Source organism: Adiantum capillus-veneris, chromosome 7, assembly GCF_014529385.1.
Source record: "Adiantum capillus-veneris isolate H3 chromosome 7, ASM1452938v2, whole genome shotgun sequence".
Lineage (NCBI taxonomy): Eukaryota > Viridiplantae > Streptophyta > Polypodiopsida > Polypodiales > Pteridaceae > Adiantum > Adiantum capillus-veneris.
In genome coordinates this window covers 6282188-6303850 of record NC_140937.1, presented here as the reverse complement: position 1 = coordinate 6303850, position 21663 = coordinate 6282188, and the positions used below count along the sequence as shown (strand labels likewise).

The 21663-nt window shown below is 43.2% G+C and overlaps 1 protein-coding gene across 1 annotated transcript in view; it reads right to left on the bottom strand.

Moving 5' to 3' along the window:
• LOC147453387 (inorganic phosphate transporter 2-1, chloroplastic-like) overlaps window positions 1-20744 on the bottom strand; it is a 67609-nt gene extending 46865 nt beyond the window's left edge. The window contains exon 1 of the mRNA XM_086515579.1: window positions 19537-20744. Within this exon, the coding sequence (XP_086371705.1) occupies window positions 19537-20343 (807 nt within the window). The 5' untranslated portion in view covers window positions 20344-20744. The remainder of the gene's footprint in view (window positions 1-19536) is intronic.
• Window positions 20745-21663: the final 919 nt, after the last annotated feature.

Sequence of the window (21663 nt, the reverse complement as noted above, 5' to 3'; positions counted from 1 at the left end):
AACGCCAAGGGTGCTGATAGGGGTTCCTGTTGAGAAGGTGCATGTTGAGCGGGAAGCTCCTGCTGCCTCTTCTGCCAAAAAGTGCTAACTTGGGTTTGCTTATATATTAACTTAGCAAAATTGCCCTCCCTACTTTTGTTGGAAAGTCACTTAAAAATAATAAGTGAAAAATGTCAAAAATAGGGAAAATAGGCTAAATGCATTGGAAAATTCCCCTGATTGAATCTAATGGATTCTGATGGGAATTTTGATGATCATGTTGTGTGCAACCAGAGGATATGCATCTATGCTAAGCGATTGGGCATGCACGGTCTATGAATAGACTCACAAAAGTGCCAGATCACTTCTAATCTAGACCACTGGACTGACTGAACCCTGTTATGCTGTTTGTCCACGGACACATAGAGTTGGATGTGTCACATGACAGTAGGCCATTCTACAACTGCTTGAATCTTATCAGGGTCCATTCTCACCTGATTGTGAGATACTATATGGCCCAAGTAGAGAATTTCTTTTAGAAAGAACTCACTCTTCTTAGCATTCACAAACAATTTGTGTTTGCATAATTCTTCAAACACTAATGCGAGATGCTTATAGTGTTCTTCTTCCGTCTCTCAGAAGATTAAGACATCATCGAAGAAAACTCCTGTAAATTTCTATATGAGTGAAAGATTCTATCCATCATTCTATTGAATGTGACTAGTGCATTAGTGAGTCCAAAAGGCATCACTAAGAATTCATACAACCCGAAGGTTGTTCTAAATGAAGTCTTATGCACATCCTGAGGAGCTATGCGGATTCGGTGATACCCGCTCTTCAAGTCTATACGACTAAAGACACTTGCTCCTTGTAACTTATCAAGAATGTCATCAATCCGAGGGATTCGGAATCGATTCTTGATTGTGATCTTGTTTAAAGATCTATAGTCTATGCACATACGGAATGTGTCATCCTTTTTCTGTACTAGCAAGACAGGCGAACAATATGGAGAAGTATTAGGCCTTATTAAGCCCTTCTCCAAAAGTTCGTTAATCTGCTTGAGGATTTCCTCTTGCTGCAATTAGACTAACTCGATAAGCGGATTGATTTGGAGGAGAACTTCATGGGATCAAATCAATTGTATGATCCTCAGGTCGAGAAGGTGGGAGTTCATTTGGAAGTTCATCTGCAAAACAATCTTCAAAACTTTCTAATAACTTAATTCTTTTTTGCTTTAGAGAGGAAGAAAGTTGTGAAGCAGACACATCTCTCTCTCTTGCAAAAATTAAGTACGTTGAAACACACTTTTTCATTATTTTCTTGATTGCAATGTGATTGGCAATGGGGATACGCCAATCACTTGTATCCGCAAGTACAAGATATTGCTTTCCTTTACGATCGAAGGATAAAGTTTTTTGAACATAGTCAGGAATGGGATACATCTTGTAGTGCCAAGGCATTCCCAAGATGACATCACACCCTTCAAGTGAAGCTAGTAAGAAAGACTCTTGATCTTTGTAGTTGTCGACCTTTAAATTCAGCTTCCATATGATTGGAGTAGAAATGGAGTTCTGCCCTTTGAAAGCAGATTGTGCTTGAATAGAAACTCCAAAACGGTTGGGCTGTAAATTCAGGTCATTGGCTAGCTTTGTAGATATGAAATTGTCTGTACTGCCAGGATCAAACAAAATAAAGAGCCCGTTGGTTGTGGATGCTACCCCATGCTTTGAGAAGAGCTCTTTCTTTTCCATCCTTGGTTGTATTTCCCTGTACATCTGGGACTGCATTAGAAGGTGGTTGCGGGGTTTTGGTAGGGCAATCACCCTTCATACGTCCAATTTGTCGACACTTAAAAGCATCTTTCTTCGCTGATGTAGGTTCTCAATTCAGCGAGAGATATTTCCCTTTCTTGGGCTGATTTGGCTTTGCTTCTGTATCGGAGACGGTTCTTTTCTTCTTTTGAGAAGAAAAAGTAGAGGTAGGTTGTTCATGGAGAGCCTTCTGCTTGGCATGATAGGTGCTTTGCTCCATCTTCTTGGGAGTACCCTTGTCATGTATTCCATCAGCTATGCGAGCTGATTCCATAAGTATCTGCAAATTACCTTGAGGGTAAAGCTTCATAGCCTTTTGCAAGGCTTCATGCAATCCTGCTTCAAACTTGCGCATCTTCTCCGAATCTTCAGTTTTCTTGAATGGAGTAACTTTCAAGAGAACGTCCCAAAACCTATCCACATAGCGTGGAACAGTTTCGTTCTCTGACTGTGAGAGTCGATCCTATTCTTTCTTTACTTCTTCCTCATAGTTGGAGGAAGGAACTACGCGTAGAATTCCTTCTTGAAAGCAGTCCAATCTTGGGGTTTGCGTTTTTCTAGGATCAGAGTTAACCACTAACTGCTGGCGGTGCCTTTAAGGAACATGCTGACATGGCGAAGCTTGGACCTTTCTTTAAAGTCCCCTTCTGCAAATGCAACTTCAAATTGGCGGATGAAATCCAAAGCTGTCATTATCACACCGTCCGTTGTAGGTGTCAAATTTTACATCTTTGTCACCTGACTTGAATGTTTTCTGCTTGTGGTGTTCCCTCTTACGGTGCTCCTTCTTTCTATGCTTAAACTCCTTGTGGACATGAGTCCTTTCCCTTGAATGCACTTCTTGCTGCGTCGGATCATCAAGAAACGTGTCTTCTGGAGCGACTATGTCATCCAGATCCTTCATGAAAGAAAACTGAGGAGAATCAGGAGGATCCTGCTCTTGAACCTTTGGATTAAACCGCACATGACGTTCTTGTCTCTCGTGCATGCAGCAGGTCCTAATTGAAGGATCTTTTTTTGGTTCTTGCGTCTTTGGGTTCTGCGGGATTTCTCCCGACCCGATCTGCTTCTTCTAGACTTCTGGATGGGGGAGAGCTTTTTGTAACTCTACCACCTGTTGTTGAAGGATAGAGAACTCTATCTCACATCCTTCCATTTCTACAGTCTGCCAAGAGTCGTCGATCCCTTAAGAAAGGGAGAGAGGACCTTGCTCTGATACCACTGTCACAAAAACACGGAAGCGTAAACTGACTTTTAATTATATACCTTCATAAGTTCAGAATAGTCTGAACTCACGAATTATAAGAGGGAATAAAGCACTCATAAAACTGTTAGGAAATAAGACGTAGCTAAATAGATAATTGAGTAGATTACTTAATGGAGAGAGACAGATTTATATACACAAGATTATAGAGTAGAGAGAGAGAGAGAGAGAGAGAGTACACACGGTATACGTGGTTCACCCAATGTGGGCTTTAGTACTTCAAAACAAGAAGTAGTTTACAAAGGGATTATACCCTTAATGGAGCTCCCGCCTTGCTTCACTCTCACCACCTCTCACTCACCTTGTTGCATCAACTTCACACTATAAAATGTGTGTAGAAATGGCCTCCTTTTATAGGCCAAAAGGGCTGCCCTCTCTTATGAGAGACAACCATGTGTAGCCGTCCTTGTGCGAATAAGTCCAAATCAAACCCTCCAATCTGCCCATGTGTGGCCGCCCTTGAGAAGACAAGTCCGCTTTTGAATTCGGACACCGACCACCGACCACTTTCCGGCCATAATATTCCGGCGAAAGAGAATATTCCGGCGAAAAAAAAAGTTAAAGTTGCCCCTGATTCTTGTCCGTGAAAATTTTGGTTTCCGGTGAGTGATTTTCCTTCACGCACGATAGCTTCTCCTCATAATGGGGGCCTTACAAATGTGCGCTTTTACCACAGAAAATTACAAGGGTAAATCAGGCTCCATACTTAATAATCTCCCACTTGGAGACTGATCTCCAAACCAAACCTGTGACTGCTTTCCATTCTGGCTTCTTATCCTTGAATGCCGATTGAAGATGAGCAAAAGCTCAACTTCTCCTTGTTGACCACCTTTGTAAACATGTCTGCAAGATTTTCACTTGTATACACCTTTCCTAGCTTTAGCTGTCCCTCTTCCAAAAGAGTGCGTATGAAGTGATATCTCACCTCAATGTACTTTGTTCTTGAATGAAAGGCTGAGTTCTTCGCAAGATGGATAGCGCTTTGGCTATCACTATACAAGACACAATTGTCTTGTTTGAATCCAAGCTCTTCTAAGAATCTGTGAAGCCACAGAATTTCTTTGCTTGCCTCCGTCATTGCTACATACTCTGCTTCCGTGGTAGAAAGTGAAACCACTATATGCAGCTTTGAAGCCCAGCTTACTGCTGTGCCTCCAACCGTGAACACATAGCCAGTAGTGCTCCTTCGAGTATCTTTGTCACCTGCCATATCTGCATCAGCATACCCTTCTAGAAAAATATCAGTTCCTCCAAAATACAAAGCATTTGTTGTTGTCCCTTTTAGATACCTAAGTATCCACTTCACAGCTTGCCAATGCTCTTTACCTGGGTTGTCCATGAACCTACTCACAACTCCCACTGCATGTGCAATGTCTGGCCTTGTCCAGACCATAGCATACATTAGAGAACCTACCGCTGCAGCATATGGAACTTTAGACATATAGGCTATCTTCTCTTGTGTCTTCGGACACATATCCTTCGTTAGTTTAAAATGACCAGCCAAAGGTGTAGAAACTGGTTTTGCATTTTGCATTGCAAACCTTTCTAGTACCTTCTTGATGTAATCTTCTTGAGATAGCTTTATTGTCTTCTTCGTCCTGTCCCTTGATATTTTCATACCAAGTATCCTCTTTGCAGCACCTAAATCTTTCATTGAAAAAGATTTGGACAGCTCCTCTTTTAGGTCTTTGATGTCCTGCATGTTAGCACTTGCAATCAACATGTCATCAACATACAACATTAGGATGATGAATTTCCCATCTCCCAAATTCTTCGTGTAGACGTAGTGATCCGAGTTGCATCTTGTGAATCCATGATCCAACATCCATCGATCAAACTTCAAGTACCATTGTCTTGATGCTTGCTTTAAACCATACAAGCTCTTCTTTAATCTGCAAACAATTTTCTCCTTACCTTTTACTTCATACCCCTTTGGTTGAAGCATGTAGATTTCCTCCTCTAAGTCACCGTGAGGGAATGCCGTATTTACATCCATTTGCTCGAGATTTAGATCATGAGCAGCCACAAGGCTTAAGACAAGCCTAATTGAGTTCATTTTTACAACAAGAGAAAATATTTCATTGAAGTCAATACCTTTCTTTTGAGAAAAACCTTTTACCACAAGCCTAGACTTGTACCTTTTCTTCCCACCTTCTTCTTCCTTCAGCTTGTACACCCATTTGTTTTGAAGTGCCCGCTTACCTTTAGGCAACTCAACCAACTCCCATGTTTGGTTGCGATGTAGTGAGTCCATCTCCACTTGCATGCTCTTCATCCATTGTTCTTTGGATTCATGTTGCATAGCTTCTTCGTATGATTCCGGCTCTCCAGAATCTGAGATCAAGAGATGGTTGAAGGAAGGAACAAACCTTTCTGGAGGTCTACTTGCTCTTGTAGATCTTCGGGGAATAGGTTGAGGCTCCTCATTTGGTTGACGTTGTTGCACATTGTCACCGTTTGCAGTCCTTGAGTCTTCACCGTCCTCAAGCTCCATGTACTCATCACCTGTTTCTTTTGTTTGTTTTCTTTCCAAGTAATCTTTGTACATATTTTGTTCGTTAAAAATTACATCCCTACTTCTTAAGATTTTACCATCTTCAGGATTCCATAGGCGATACCCAAAGTCTCCTTCTCCATAGCCAATGAAGCAACACTTTTTGGACTTTGCATCTAGCTTTGATCTTAGGCTTCTATCTATGTGCATGAAAGCCTCATACCCAAACACTTTGAGAAATGCATAATTCACCAGTTTACCTGTCCATGCCTCTTCTGGAACTCCCCCATCCAATGCCGTTGAGGGTGACCGATTGATTAAGTACACAGACGTACTTACAGCTTCCGCCCAAAGCTCAAGCGGTAGGCCTGCATGTAGCCGCATGCTTCGTGCTCGTTCCATGATTGTCCTGTTCATCCTTTCCGAAATCCCATTTTGTTGAGGTGTCCTTAGGGTTGTCCTTTGCCTCCGAATGCCATTGCTAGCACAAAAGCTTTCAAAAGCTTGGCTGCAATATTCGCCTCCATTGTCGGATCTGAAGCATTTAACCTTGGTACCTGTTTCATTCTCCACAAAGGCTTTCCACCTTTGAAATATGGAAAATACATCGGATTTATTCTTCATGACATAAACCCATGTTTTTCTAGTCGCATCGTCTATGAATGTTACATAGTACAATGAGCCACCAAGTGATGGTGTACTTGCAGAACCCCAAACATCAGAATGAACCAACTCAAGTTTTTTATTTTTTCTTTCATTTCCTGATTTTTGAAATTTTACCCTCTTTTGTTTACCATAAACACAATTTTCACAGAACTCTAAGTCCACTTCTTTCAAACCTGGTAGAAGCTTCTTTGTTTGAAGGATTTGCATTCCTTTGGCACTCATATGCCCAAGTCGGTAGTGCCACACCGCACTGTCAACTTCTGTAGTTGCTGCACAAGCTGAAGGTTGCATGCTAACAATACACAAGTAAAGTGTACCGACTTTTTCTCCCTTGGCAACCACCAAAGATCCCTTTGAGATCTTCCACCGTTTGTTTCCGAATGCAATGTTGTGACCTTCATCGTCCAATTGTCCTGTAGAGATCAAATTTTTGCGAAGAGAAGGAACATGCCTAACATCTTTAAGCTTCCATTCATTTCCGTTAGCAGTTTTGACAGAAACTGTACCTTTGCCGACAATCTCACAAGCTTCATCATCTCCCAAGTATACATACCCAAAATTACCTTTGGTGTAGTCTTGGAAATGTTGCTTGTGTGGTGTCGCATGGAATGAAGCCCCGGAATCTACTATCCAGGAATTAGACACATTGTCTAATGAGAGAATTAGAGCATCTTGCTCTACTTTACCTGCCACATTGGCCTCCGATGTTGGCTTGTTGTCTTGAGACTCTGTCTCCTTCTTCTTCTTGGACCAGCAATCCTTCTTGACGTAGCCCTTCTTGCCGCAGTTCCAACATTCAAGAACTGACTTTGTGCGTGACTTGCTCCGCCTTGAGCGATCATGACCCTTTTGGTTTTTGAACATCTCCTTAAGCCTTCCTCTTGTTTCCACTGACAGTGCAGCACTTGATGATTCTCTTGTGCTTCTCCTTCGCATTTCCTCGCTTAGGAGAACACCCACAACATCATCAAACTTAACAGTATTTGTGCCAGAGATAGAATTACTTACAGCCATCACAAGGCTGTCCCAACTATCCGGTAGAGAGCTTGCACTTCGTCATCGAAATTGATTTTCACTGATCGAAGTTGACTTATGTTTGTGTTAAAGTCATTTAGGTGTTCTGCAACTGAACCATTCTCTGCCATCTTTAGATTGAACAAGCGCTTCATAAGAAATACCTTATTGGATGCCGATGGTTTCTCGTAGAAGTCGTCAAGTGACTTCATCAAGTCCTCCGTGGTCTTCATCTCCGAAACATTGAAGGCCACCGTTGACGCCAAGCTTAATCGGATTGTTCCCAGTGCCTTTCGATCAAGGACAATCCATGCTTCATCTGCCATTGTTGCGGGCTTCTTCGCAAGACCGCCTAGTGGCAAATAGAGGTCCTTCTGGTAGAGATAGTCTTCAATCTGCATCTTCCAATGTTGGTAGTTTTTGCCGTTGAACTTCTCAATCTTGAGCTTCCCTTCCTCCGCCATAACTCCCACTCAATTCAAGGAATCCTTTCCTTGAGATAATTTAGCTACGAGCAAACCTTGCTCTGATACCAGTTGTTAGGAAATAAGACGTAGCTAAATAGATAATTGAGTAGATTACTTAATGGAGAGAAACAGATTTATATACACGAGATTATAGAGTAAAGAGAGAGAGAGAGTACACACGATATACGTGGTTCACCCAATGTGGGCTACGTCCACGGGAAAGCAGCCACTCAATGGCTTTAGTACTTCAAAACAAGAAGTAGTTTACAAAGGGATTATACCCTTAATGGAGCTCCCGCCTTGCTTCACTCTCACCACCTCACACTCACCTTGTTGCATCAACTTCACACTATAAAATGTGTGTAGAAATGGCCTCCTTCTATAGGCCAAAAGGGCTGCCCTCTCTTATGAGAGACAGCCATGTGTAGCCGCCCTTGTAACGGAACACATTCTTAAGTCCTCAGGTAAGCTAAATATGAAATCGAAAAATGAATACTACTACAAACCTACGAAGAGCAAAGAACCAAACTTGACAATATGTGATCTCAACTTCACTACTTGTCCAAACAGGAAGAATAAGATTATCACATTTATCATGCATAGCTTGGACAACAGCTATGACATCCCTACTCACGTCGTCAGTGCCCAAGAGTAGGTGCAGGTTTATATAGAGGCCATTCATGCTTTGAACGTACTCTACAAAACCAACGAGCTGAGATTCTATCACCCTATGGAGGTGATGGACATACTCAACCATGATAAAGGTTAGCAATTGTCAAGCTATAGTGAAAATACTAGAAGCGCTAAAGATCAAAACAACAACATAAGGTGTTATTAAGTCAAACAATAAGTGGGCTTTTTAGCTCCCCACTTCTATTGAATTTACTACTGATTATCTTGAACATTCCAAAGGAAGAAACACTAAAAATAAACTTACTACGATGTAAAAATGAACGAACTTTTTTTGAATGAGTATCCTTTTTCAACTAGTAAAGAAATAAGATGGCAAGATTGAACAACAAAAGTAGATTTGTAACAGACTTGGACACTCCAAGTCAAGAATCAACCGCGACAGCACCAAATAACCACTTCAAAACAATTCACAGATCACAATAGATTTGCACTGGCCCGGCGGAGTTCCGTGCCTAGAGATATTGGCCCCAAAGACTGGCGCCCCTTTCGGTATTTCTTTTTGTATTAATCAATCATCAAAGTACAAGAGAGCGGTTAGGGTTTCACTCTCAGACTCTGCGTCCAGATGCTCTGAGAAGTGAGGCCCTCACCACTAATTTAAAGGTTACAAGGGATGCCCAAAAGCAGAGCCCCAAAAGCTTTTAAAATCAAAAGCATCAGTTCTCTCTCTCTCTTAGAGAGTCTTTTCTCTTTTTTTTTTATTAAAAAAAAGCAAAAGCAAAATTCGCGTCGCTCATCATTTTCCAAAAAAAAAAATAAAAAAAATTTAATAATCCGCCTCCGCGATTTCCGGAATTTAGGGTTTTTGGCAAAAATTAGGGTTTGTAGGAATTTTAGGGTTTCTGGCAGAAATTAGGGTTTCTGCTGTCCGCCACGTCATCACTTTGTGACATACCCCCCTCTTGAAAGCATTGTAATCGACCGCGATTACGCCTGCAAAACCGACAAAAGCCATAAACCGTCTTAGCAGACACTGACTGTTAGTACCTACGTACTAGGAACACACATCTAGCACATGTACAAAATCGACAGTCACATCACACGACATCACAGGACATCACCAGACATCACAGGACATCACATGACATTCAACATTCATTCGGATCTTAGACCATGATTTATCGGCAATGTAGCTAGCAATCACATCTAGGTCCAATCGGGACCTCATCGATGTCCGATTGACTAACCCCTATTGCAACCATGTCTATTCGAGATCAATCAGACCAAAATGCTGCAGTCATTTCGGCTACCAGTTCCTGCACTCACAAGAAGTCAAGAACAAATCAGTATCATAATCAGGAATTCCATTTCATAAAGTCATCCAGCAGAATACTGTCAGCTCTCAGTATCCCTGAAGCTCAAAGAGACATCAGTGACTTTAGTATCAAAATCGAGGCATCTGTTGACAAAGGAGTGGAGTAACTCCCCTCTTGTGCATCCCACTGCACCAGATCTTCGGCCAAGCTGAATTCTGGGTTCCATTTGGAGTAGACTATGCTAAACCAAAAGCATCGAGGTAAAGTTTCACAATCTGAGGAGTATCTGCTAGGTCCTCCTCCTCCATCCACTTCGCATCAAGTGCAGGATAATTCTTGAACTTAACCAAGAACCGCCTTCGAACTTTACCATTATTCTTCGTATCATTATGTGCCAAAATCTGTTCAGGAACAAGGATCTCCTCGTTTTCTTCCACTTCGGGTTGCTCATCAGGCTCCCCATCATCAGGCACATCACCCTTAACAGGGTTCAAGAGACTCACATGCAATGCATTATGAATCCTCCAAGTATCTGGCAGGTCCAATCGGAAGGAGACATCATTTATCTTGTCAGTAATCTGGAAAGGTCCGTAGTATCACATACTAAACTTTGGAAAAAGCCTCTCCTTTCTCTTTTTTTTTTCTTAGGCGTGCCTTCTCAAAAGTAAGAGCACCCAATCATCCTCCTTCAGTTTCCAGTCGCGACGATGGCGATCCGCTGCCTTTTTCTGTCGTTCTTGAGACTTCTGTAAAGTCTCGTGAACCTTGGCAAAAGCCGTATCCAAATCTCGCGAATATTCATCCGCTTCAAATTTCTAATCTTTCGTGCTCAGGAAGGATGGAACCTTCGCAGCAGTTTCAACAATCTCTCATGGCGTCTTCCCCGTCGAAGAGTGTATCGTGTTATTGTAGGCAAATTCCACCAAAGGTAAGTTCTTTTCCCATTGAGTCTTCTGATGCGAGATACAAGACTTCAATAAATCTAAAATCTCTGAATTGGCAATCTCAAATTGCCCGTCAGTCTGCAAGTGGAACGATGACGAGAACTGCAACCGCGTCCCAATGTTCTCCCAAATTGCCTTCCAAAACAAACTCATAAATCTGGGGTCTCTGTCGGAGACAATCGTCTCAGGCGTGCCATGTAATCGGAAAATCATCGTGATCATTCTGTATTCTCGGGAGATAAAAAAAATGAAATCCATTTCAATATTTTCCCAGGGGCGGGTGGGTGGGTATGGGTAAAGGCTGTAACAATCCCTGTGCCTTATGCCTGTCAAACTTGACCTTCTAGCATACCAAGCAACTGCGCACAAACTCTTCCACATCCTTCTTCAGTCTCCGCCAAAAGAAATCTCTCTCTACCCCTTTCATGGTGGTAGCAATGCTGCGGTGACCCGTAAAAGGTGGACAGTGGCAATCAGTCATAACCTTTTCCCTCAACGGCTGTGTAACGCACAACATAGTCTTTTTCATCAAGTAGCCTTCCCGAAGGGAGTATCCAGCTACTGTCTCCCCATCCCGTATCCGTGTGAAAATATCTGCAAAATCTGTATCTGTGGCACACTGATCGACCATATCCTCGAAGCTCCTATGATGTATCGCGGAAATAGCCAGAACCAACGGTTTCCGAGACAAAGCATCTGCCACCACATTCTTCTGTCCCTGCACATGGACAATCTGGAAGTGAAACTGTGACAAGATGTTCGCCCACCGCATCTGCTTTTCCGAAAGCTGCTTCTGTGACAAGAAGTAGCGCAAACTCTGATGGTCTGTAAAGACAATAAAATCCGCTCCGAGTAGGTAATGCCGCCACTGAGTAAGAGCATGGATAACCGCCAAAAGCTCTTTCTTATAAATCTGTGCTGTCATCTCCGGCCTAGAGAACAAACGGCTCTCGTAAGCTATGACATGGCCTTCTTGCATCAAGACCGCACCCAGACTACGACCACAAGCATCACAATATACTTCGAATGACTTCTGCAAGTCCGGCAAAGTCAAAATAGGTCCCGTAGTCAATTTCTCTTTTAATGTCTGAAAGGCAGTCACCTCTGTGGGTCCCCACGAAAAAGGTACTCCTTTCTGTGTCAAGATATGCAAAGGGGAAGCAACCTCTGCAAACTTTCGTATGAACCGCCTGTAGTATGAACATAGTCCCAAGAAGCTTCTAACTTCATGGACATTCCTCAAATCGGGCCAATCACGGATAGTCTCTATCTTGGCCGGGTCCATTTGCACTCCTGTTGTGTTGCTGACACAATGTGTCCCAAAAAGTGTATCCATGGTAGGAAAAAATTCACTTTTCTTTGCATTAATCACTAGCGTGTGATCTCGTAATGCCTAAAAGACTTGAAGCAGATGATCTCTGTGTTCTGCCTCATTCTTCGAGAAAACAATGATGTCGTCAAAGAAAGTGCCAACAAATAGCCTGTACTCTCGAAAAATCCTGTCCATCATCCGGTTAAATGTCGCAGGAGCATTGGTTAAGCCAAAAGGCATCACCAAAAACTCAAATAACCCAAAAGTCGTCCGAAAAGCTGTCTTGTAGACATCTCCTGGCGCTATCCTGATCTGATGATATCCACTCTTCAAGTCAATCCTGCTAAAGCACGAGGATCCCTGTAACCTGTCGAGTATATCATCGATCCTAGGAATCGGAAATCTGTTCTTGATGGTGATTTCGTTGAGAGTGCTATAATCGATGCACATTCTCCAAGATCTGTCTTTCTTCAAAATCAACAACACTGGAGAGCAATACGGTGAAGTACTAAGCTGGACAAGACCCTTTTCCAAGAGGTCTTTCACTGAGTTCATAATCTTTTCATTCTGTACTCGGCTCACACAATAAGGTGGCCGATTCGGTGGTGTGCTTCCAGATATCAAATCAATGGTATGATCTTCAGGCCCTCTCAAAAGCAATCGGCATGAGCGTGGAGAAAAAAATCTTGGCGTTCTTTTCTTCAGGTCAAAACATATTCAACTTTTATCCATGGTTCAGTTCTCCCAAAAGAATGAGTAAGAAAACTGAAGTTCATCAAGTACAATCTCTAAGCCCTTCATTTATCAAAGTCGCTTTCTCGGCCCGGTAGTCAACCACGGCGTAGTTCTTGTGGTACCAAGGGATCCCGAGTAGAACGTCACTCACGTGCCCTGAACACCCCTGTCATTGCAAACGAAGTTTGCCAATGCTCGGTGTAATGGCAACATCCCATCCGGGTGCCAATCGAACTACCTCCGCCAGTGGCGTCAGTCTGTCGGGCGCAGTTCTAAATCGAGCCGCCAATTCCAAGTGAAAAGAAGTTGGCCTTGGCTCCTTCAAAAGAGCTTCTTGATCCTTCACTTTGCCCCAAAAAAAAAACGCCAAAGTTTGTACTTTCATTCATTTGATTCGGTGCAAGTCCCACGCCATGTGGTACCAGTTCTGCTTTTCTATCTGCCTTTTCTGCCACATTCCTCAGCTGCTCTCGAACTCTCAGACCTGTCGTCGTCTTTATCATTCTGTTCTTTCTGTGCCTTATCAGGGCACTTTGCGGAAATATGTCCATGTTTCCCGCATCCAAAGCACTTCCCCTCTCTGATGAAGCGAGCTCTCTCCTCAGGAGTAAGCTTGGGTCGTGCATCCTTTTTTTTTCTCTGGGTTGCTCTTTTTCATTCTACTTTCATTCCCAGAAGTCTGTTTGGCTCGTTGTGTCATGGCCTCATCTGTGGGGTAGGTCAGACTGCCAGAGTGAATGGCAAAGCCCCGCTTCGCATGACTCATCAACTCCTGAATAGAAGCTGACTTCTGTTCCAAGCAGTGATCTCGGATCTCTGTAGGTAGACCCAAGGTAAACCGCTCAATTTGTTCTCTGAACGAGATCTTCTTGAATGAAGAGGCGGGTAGAAAAGAGCTCCAGAATCTTTCACAATAAGAATTCACTGTATCGCTCTTGGTCATCCGGAGATGGTTCCAAGCAGCTCGTATATCTCGCTCAAACTCTTGAGTCAACCAAGAAGAAATAAAAAGCCTCTTGAATTTCAGCCATGTAACTGGCACAGTCTTGCTTAATAGAAGCGTGGACCACCAAGTACGAGCATTCCCCTCAGAGTAAGAGGCAGCTCTCCGAATCTTGGAGTGCTCTGAATAGCGTCCTCCCGCGAAAGCGATGTCAAACTGCTGTATAAGAGACAAAGCCTTCGAAGCATCTGAGTATCCTGAAAAGTATCAAACTTGATTGAGTGGCCACCTTCCTTAAACTCTCGGACTTTCTTGCTGTTATCTTCGAGAAAGTCATACTGGTTGGCTTTGTAAAAATTCTTCTTGTTCGCATAAAACTTTCCGTCATCGGAATCTGAGCTGTCTGTAGACGAGTCCTCAGTAGAACTGTCAGTCTCTGGGCGAGATGTAGCCTTCTTTGCCTTTTTCTTGCCCGTTCCGAAGCTTTGTGTCTTGCTTCGCTTTTTGCTTTTTTTCTGTCTTCTTCGCTCTAATCCGAGGAGCTAGAAGAACTGTCAGAAGAAGAAGAAGAAGAACTGGGTACTCCTTCAAATCGAACACGCTTCTTCCGTTTCTTTGCTTTGTCGAATGTCGACTGACGACCCAAATATCCCGGGAAGTCAGTACCTTTGTTCTGCTTTTTGCCGTGCTTTTTGCCTTTCTTTTGCACGTCGAAAAGCTGAGCAATCCGTGCATCAACCACGTTCTCCAGTTCCTTCTCCGTATATTTCTTGGAGGTAGAAGGTTTCTTGAGAGCGGGTTTCGGGAGTGGTGTTGTGGTTCTCTGCCACTCCATCTGTACCTCTTTCAAAGAGGTCTGGTTCATATATTTTACCATCTTCGGGTCCTTGGCAAAATTGAGCATCATCTTTGTTGCATCGCCAATCAATTGACGACGCTCCATCTCTGTTTGCTCCGCCTAAGTAGGCCGAGGCGGGCCATACTCTCTGTCTGAATCTTCGTTGTGATCCCAGCCCGCATCTCCAGATGCAGAGGGAGTCGACTGATCATTGCCTGAAGCCATAGGTGCCGCGGAAAAAAAATTTCGGGGATCGGATTTCCCGTAGAAGAGAAATCGGCCGTGCTCTGATACCACTGTAACAGACTTGGACACTCCAAGTCAAGAATCAACCGCGACAGCACCAAATAACCACTTCAAAACAATTCACAGATCACAATAGATTTGCACTGGCCCGGCGGAATTCCGTACCTAGAGATATTGGCCCCAAAGACTGGCGCCCCTTTCGGTATTTCTTTTTGTATTAATCAATCATCAAAGTACAAGAGAGCGGTTAGGGTTTCACTCTCAGACTCTGCGTCCAGATGCTCTGAGAAGTGAGGCCCTCACCACTAATTTAAAGGTTACAAGGGATGCCCAAAAGCAGAGCCCCAAAAGCTTTTAAAATCAAAAGCATCAGTTCTCTCTCTCTCTTAGAGAGTCTTTTCTCTTTCTTTTTTATAAAAAAAAACAAAAGCAAAATTCGCGTCGCTCATCATTTTCCAAAAAAAAAAAAAAAAATTAATAATCCGCCTCGCGATTTCCGGAATTTAGGGTTTTTGGCAAAAATTAGGGTTTGTAGGAATTTTAGGGTTTCTGCTGTCCGCCACGTCATCACTTTGTGACAAGATTTACTAGAACAAAGACGAGAAAATCTAAATAGTTGAGAGCAAATGACACCGTACTTAGCTAAAAGAGAAATGTTCGAAGAAAAGTGAGGCATGCAGATGATTTTTAAATTGACATATTCTGGTTCAAGGCGCTTATCATAGATATCTACTTCTAATCCCAAGGGAGTCTGAAAAATCTTAAGGTCTAAAAAGGCACAACAATCACTATTTGTGGTACAGGTAAGTTCACAAAACTCCTTGGGATAAATTCCTCCGCCTACAGAACTCGAATTCAAGTATATAAAATCTTAAAAAGAAGGAACGCCAGGGACAAAAAGATCATCTACAAAGCGTCTTACATTGCATAACTTGTGCAAAAATATTGGGCAAGTGTTAGCAAGGACAAGACGCTCCATAAAATCAAACTCATAAGTAAAAAGATAGAAATTAGCAAGAAAAACAGCACAATTGGTGCCCATAGGGATACCAATTGTTTGCTTTCAATACTCAAGAGAATTGGAGAGAGAGAGAGCTTGACACTTCATTGGCGACTAGAAGATGGGCTAGTCCCCCCCATAAAGAGATTATCTTTATTACAAAGGGAGAATCTTTACAAGCACAAGAACGTTGCAAAAGCCCGTCCTCTATTCTTTCTTTTCTGCATATAACTGAGAGTGCAAAAGCTACTCTCTGAATATTACGAGGATTTTCCCTCTTCTATGAGATTTTGAGAAGCTCTCAAAAACGAGTCTATCTTCCACAAAACACAACAGAAGCTCTCGAAAATGAGAGTCTACCTTCCGCTAACTGTGTCCCTTTATGCATAATCGTTCCTGCAATAAAAACAAGGAAGAAACACGCAAAATGCACGCACACATGCTTGTTGTAATTTTCTACACATAACCTCAAAATGTTAACTGAGCATGTTCCAATTCCGAAATAGAGACCTTTTTCGCGATGGAATCGCCCAAACTTAGTGTAAGCGTAGTGTAGGTAGAGAAGAACTAGATCTTATGAGTGCTTTGCTTAAATTCACCCTAATGGAGGTGATTAGGGGCTGAAAACAGAGAATTTGAAGCAGCTAGGCATGAAAGAAAGAGAGTTTTCTTCTACTTTTTCGCGATGAATCTTCTCCCCCACAGGAGCCTATGATCAAGAGAAACCTTGTTCTAGGTGATGGGAGCTCCAAGACTCCACACGCACCACAAGGGCTGATTCTCTAGCTTCAACGGAGAGCTCCGATGCGTAAAGAACGCTCACATTTTGGGGGGTAGGTGCACTGCCAACCTGTGAAGAGGGGGAGGGGGTGCTCCTAAATAGCCAGCCAGACAAGGAGACGCTACGAAGAGAGAGAGGGTGAGAGTGAGTGAGAGAGCTAGTTTTCATTGGTAAGTGTGCCACTTGGCACACTTAATAACTTAAAAACCTTTCATCTTTCACACTTAAAAGTTCATAAACTATTAATGAAATGTGCAAATTGAACCACAACTGCACACATGGATGCAACCAATGAAATGTAGCTACTCCCCAGCACAATGTCGTACCGGCACCGCTCTGGCATTACCTATTCACATTTGCCTGGCCATTTGGTCCAGCATAAACAATTTTAAAATAGTTTAACTGACTTATCCTAAGGCCGTAAAATAATCTTAGGGTTACTGTTCTAAGGACCCCATCTCATTCTTGTGCTTGCACTGGCGCGTGTCATTTTTTGAGCCTGAAATTTGAGGCTACTATCTACCCCTTCATTGAAGACCGATTTCCCAACCACTAGGGCTTCAGGGTATTTTCTACTAGGATCTCCCTGAGGTGCTCTGGCCCAAATTTGGGGGCATCTGAGGCCCTAGAATTGCTAGTTCTATTCTGATGTGCACACAACTAATTAGATAATTATTTTCTTGTAAATAAATTAATTATTTACAAAGTCTGACATTGTTACAGTTCAACTCTCTCTCTCTCTCTCTCTCTCTCTCTCTCTCTCTCTCTCTCTCTCTCTCTCTCTCTCTCTCTCTCTCTCTCTCTCTCTCTCTCTCTCTCTCTCTCGTGTATTCTCCCCATTGTTTTAAGCTTCCGCATCGTCGACTTTGACATTGTACCAAAGCCTCATGCTCCTTGATTGTCGAGAGGAGCACGCGTTGAGTTAAAGGAGCTGAAGAAGATGGCATCAAAGAACTCTTGCTAGCGTTTTTCTCTTGCTTTTTAAAACGCTATGGATAAATGTCTAGGTGTGTCCTGCAGGCGGGCTTGGGAGGCAGCAGCGTTGTAAAACACTATCCCACATGGCCTAGAGTTGTTGCGTTTTGAAATACATCGGATGATTGCCTGCATTTTCGGAGGGCGTTCCGAAACGCCTCAAGAAGCAAGGGTCGTGTTTTGATTTGCCAACAACGCGGGTTCCAAGGGTAGCGTTTTGAGACGCATTGGCGACAGCCAACTCTCCTTGCTCAAGCTTCAAGGTCTTAAAAGACAACCACCATAAGGAAATTTTTTCTCCTTGAGTTTTTAAACGTTGAGCCACAAGCAAGTTTCCGGTTTCAGTTCCAAGTTGCGTTTTTGACTTGCTAAGACAAGAACCGATTTGGCAGTCTAGAATTTACAATGGCATTTTGAAAGGCATGGACAAGAGAGGCCCAAGGAGTAATGTTTTTAGCATTAAAGGCATAAAAAGGGGATGTTCCCACGAAGCCATGGCATCAATGAAGATGAACCAAGACCAATATGAACAAATGGCTATGGAAAGTAGATCGTCCAACATCTAGTTAGCTGTTTGTACACGAGGAAAGTTCTCAAGGAAGCCGTCAATTTGTTTGGCTCGGGATTTTGAAGCCAAAAGCAAATGCATGAGTTCGCTAGAGGACAGAGGCAAAGGCAAGCTTGACAAGGATGATAAAACCAGTCCTCAGCTGCCTCCATACCCACGAGGTCCGACAATCATTGTTATAAATGTGACACGATGCTTTGTTTGGCTCGGGAATGCAAAGCCAAAGGCAAAAGTAAAAACTCACAGTAGGACAAAGGCAAAGGCAAGCTGGACAGAGATAACGGTGATAAAGAATTGACAGAGGAGATCGGCATGGCACACGTGGTGGCGGCCACAATGGCCACGACGCCAAATTCCTAGTCAGTTGGCCGTTACCCCAACCAGCTTCAGCCAGAGAGAGCCTTGTGAGCGGCAAAGAGGGGCAAAATGAAGCTCTCTACAGATAATTTGGACGCTTGTGTTGGAGATCAAGTTATCGGTGTTTGAACCCGTGGGTCGCACTTCAAGGCACATGCATCTCGCAAGGAACCGATCAAACGTATCTAAAACACTATGGATGAGTGCACCAAACCATTATTGTTGGCCGGCTTATGGACAGGATGTGTTTCAAAGTTCATTGTCTATAAAGCATTGACTTTCTTAGCTTTTGGACGCTAGTTTTGATGGAAGGTGCTTTTAAGTGGCTTGTGAACGCAGTAACGGGCAAGCCACTCGTGAGGCAATCGAACAATCACCGAACTAAACCAAAACAGCAAGCACTTGAACTTGAAAGAGAGAACATCACACTATAAACAAGAGACACAGAGTGGCGCAGTTCCACTTCCATAAGCTGTTAGGTACAACGGAATTGAATTGGTGACAAGATCTAAACTTTACACTTCCACAAACCTTAGCTTCTTTCCTTGCTTGAATGTGTGCTACTTAGCACAAATGATGGCTCCTCCTAGAGAGAGAGGAGAGGGAGAGAAGGAGAGAGAGAGAGAGATGCATGCTACACCTGCTTCTTTCACAAGGCATCTGAAAGCACTTGCAATCAAAACTGGCACCCAAAAGCTAAGAAAGTCAATGCTTTCCATAACTAACACCGAAAAGCTCTCCCATGTCCAAAGCTCTACCATGTCCAACCTGCTGTGCCAATAGCGTCCGCACATGCCGCGTCAACAACGTTGGTAGAAGAGATCCATCACTCCAAAATGTTAATGCCACACACAAAGATTAGCAAAATGCCATAAACTATGAAGTTCAAGGCTTTCGTACAATAGTACAATACCATAGACCACCAAAGAAATCAAAATAATAAGATTTATAATTAGACTTCTATGCGCAATCCCTCCACAACTTTTTGACACAAGAGCAACTCATTGCCTCTCACACATCCCCATTCACACAAGTGTTGCACGACACAAAGGTCATTGAAGTCTAACCAACCCATGTTTTATTAGCTGTTTAAAATGTATAACCTACTGTCCATGCTCAGTAATTTAACGTGTTTGTAGCGTGTAGAATTGTGTAAGTGAGATAGGAGGCAACTAATTGCAAATGAGTATTACCTGTAGCCATGTACCGGCAGCTGCAAGAGATGATAACATGCCTGTAAACAGCAATGAGCTTCTGCCTTCGAAGACACTTGCCATCAAAATACCCTTTTGCATCGTGTGGCTAACATGAGAACCGATCAAAAAAGCACCTCCAAACTCTAGCACAGCTGCTGCCATCACTGCCTGGCGAAGTGTCAAGGCCCCCGACCCAACTGAAGTGCCCATCGCATTAGCAACATCATTTGCACCAATGTTCCACGCCATGTAAAATCCAAACAGCAGTGTTACATAGGACAAAGCTTTGGTCTTGAAGGGCATTCCAGCCCCTAATGAGTGCATGAAGAGGGGCATTACTAAAGCTGCTAAAGAAATCAGAGTTGTTATACTAAAAGCAGTTCGAGAAGAGATGCCAAAAGCATCTGCCATGCCTCGCATTCTGTCAGATAGAGCACTGCCATCAGATCTCGAAAGAGAATCTTCAGCTTTCTGTGAAGCGTGTACCCCTGCTTGTGAACTGCCAGTGTACTCTTCTCCTTCTGAGTCCGTGTAGGAAGAGAGTGCACGCAAGAGAACTCGATCAGAATGCAGGCCAACATTGTGATTCCAGGAGACACGAAATGACCTTGCAAAGCTCATGTACGTTATGGGACTCTCAGCAACACGTGCCTCCCCACTGCAGCGAATGATACTAGCAAGCGCATGGATGTTGCCAATGCATTGATAACTCTGCACGTCTCTTGAGTCATGTCTTGCACTCGCATGCCCCTGAGGGCGGGGGGGAGAAAAACTGAGCTTCCCAGAGAGGAGCCCACTTGACATGCCTTAGTAGATGATCGCGCAGATAACTCTCTGCTGAAGGGTGCTACAAGATGGCAGAGAAGCCACTCTGAGCTGTTAGAGAGAGTTTCCCTCTCTTTGAGGAGACGATGCCGAAGCGTGAGAGGAGAGAGCTCTGCAAGTGCTTGCCTTTCTGCATGCAGATCGGCAACCCATCAAGTGGTAGTCTCAGCTTCTGAGACTCCCTCACATGTTAACCAATGACGGACCTTCAATAATGACGAGGGACTGCCACACTCGCTCTATCTATCCGGAAGACGACAACTCTGCTGGAAAATGGAAACTGGATTGGAATGCTAACAAAGAATGATTGCATGACCCAAATGTCAAATTGAGGCTTTGCGTTATCTTCTTCTTTGCATCGTACAACTATGGCCTAGCATTGAGCAGTGGCCGCCGCGGCAGTGCTCTAAAAAAAACCTAGGTTTAGTGTAATCCCACCTACAAATTTTGAAATTTACCTCTAAATTTTATATTAGAAGGTGAGAAAACCTACAAAATTTTGAAAAAATTAGTGTAGTTTGGTGTAAAAACCTTCAAATTTTGTCAACTTACCTCTATTGTTTCACATATGTAGGTTTGCCAAGTTTTTGGAAAAAAAAAATCGAGCCCTGGTGAGCACACAACACCATGAAGGTGTAAGCTGCTCATAGGCCAAGAATGTGGAACCAATGTTTGTAGACAATTGACCTTTCGTGTCTCCTTAATCGGCAGAATTTGCAAAATATCGAGCTTCCCTTGAAGAAAACAGTAAAATTTTATAAGTTTGTACCACAGTTCGGGAAATGTGTGTCTCACCTTACAATGGTGCTTGTTATTAAGACTAAGTACAATTGAGGCATAGCCAAGGCAACTCAAACCCACAACTTGATTTACATCACAATGACTGTGACCGCTTAGTTGCGCACTAGGAGAGTGCTCTCTTCATTGTGTAGGCTTGGCACATAAGGCCAAGGTTGAGCTTGTCAATCTAAATCGCATTATCTTTGAAAATGTACCCCTTTCCTATGACCTTGTGGTGACTACACATTGATAATGTCCAATGGCCACCACAAAGGGGACCCAAAGTGCGATGAAAGGTTGGTTCTCTCATCTCATTAGATTCTCACATGTGTTTGATTTGCTTTTGGCCTATGAAAGGGGACTAGTATATGACCCGCGCGTTGTTGCGGTCAAGAAAAGCATGGTTATTGGATCTCTCTCTCTCTCTCTCTCTCTCTCTCTCTCTCTCACACACACACACACACACACACACACGAAGTCATATATAGGTAGGTGTGTGTGTATTTGTGTGTCCACGTG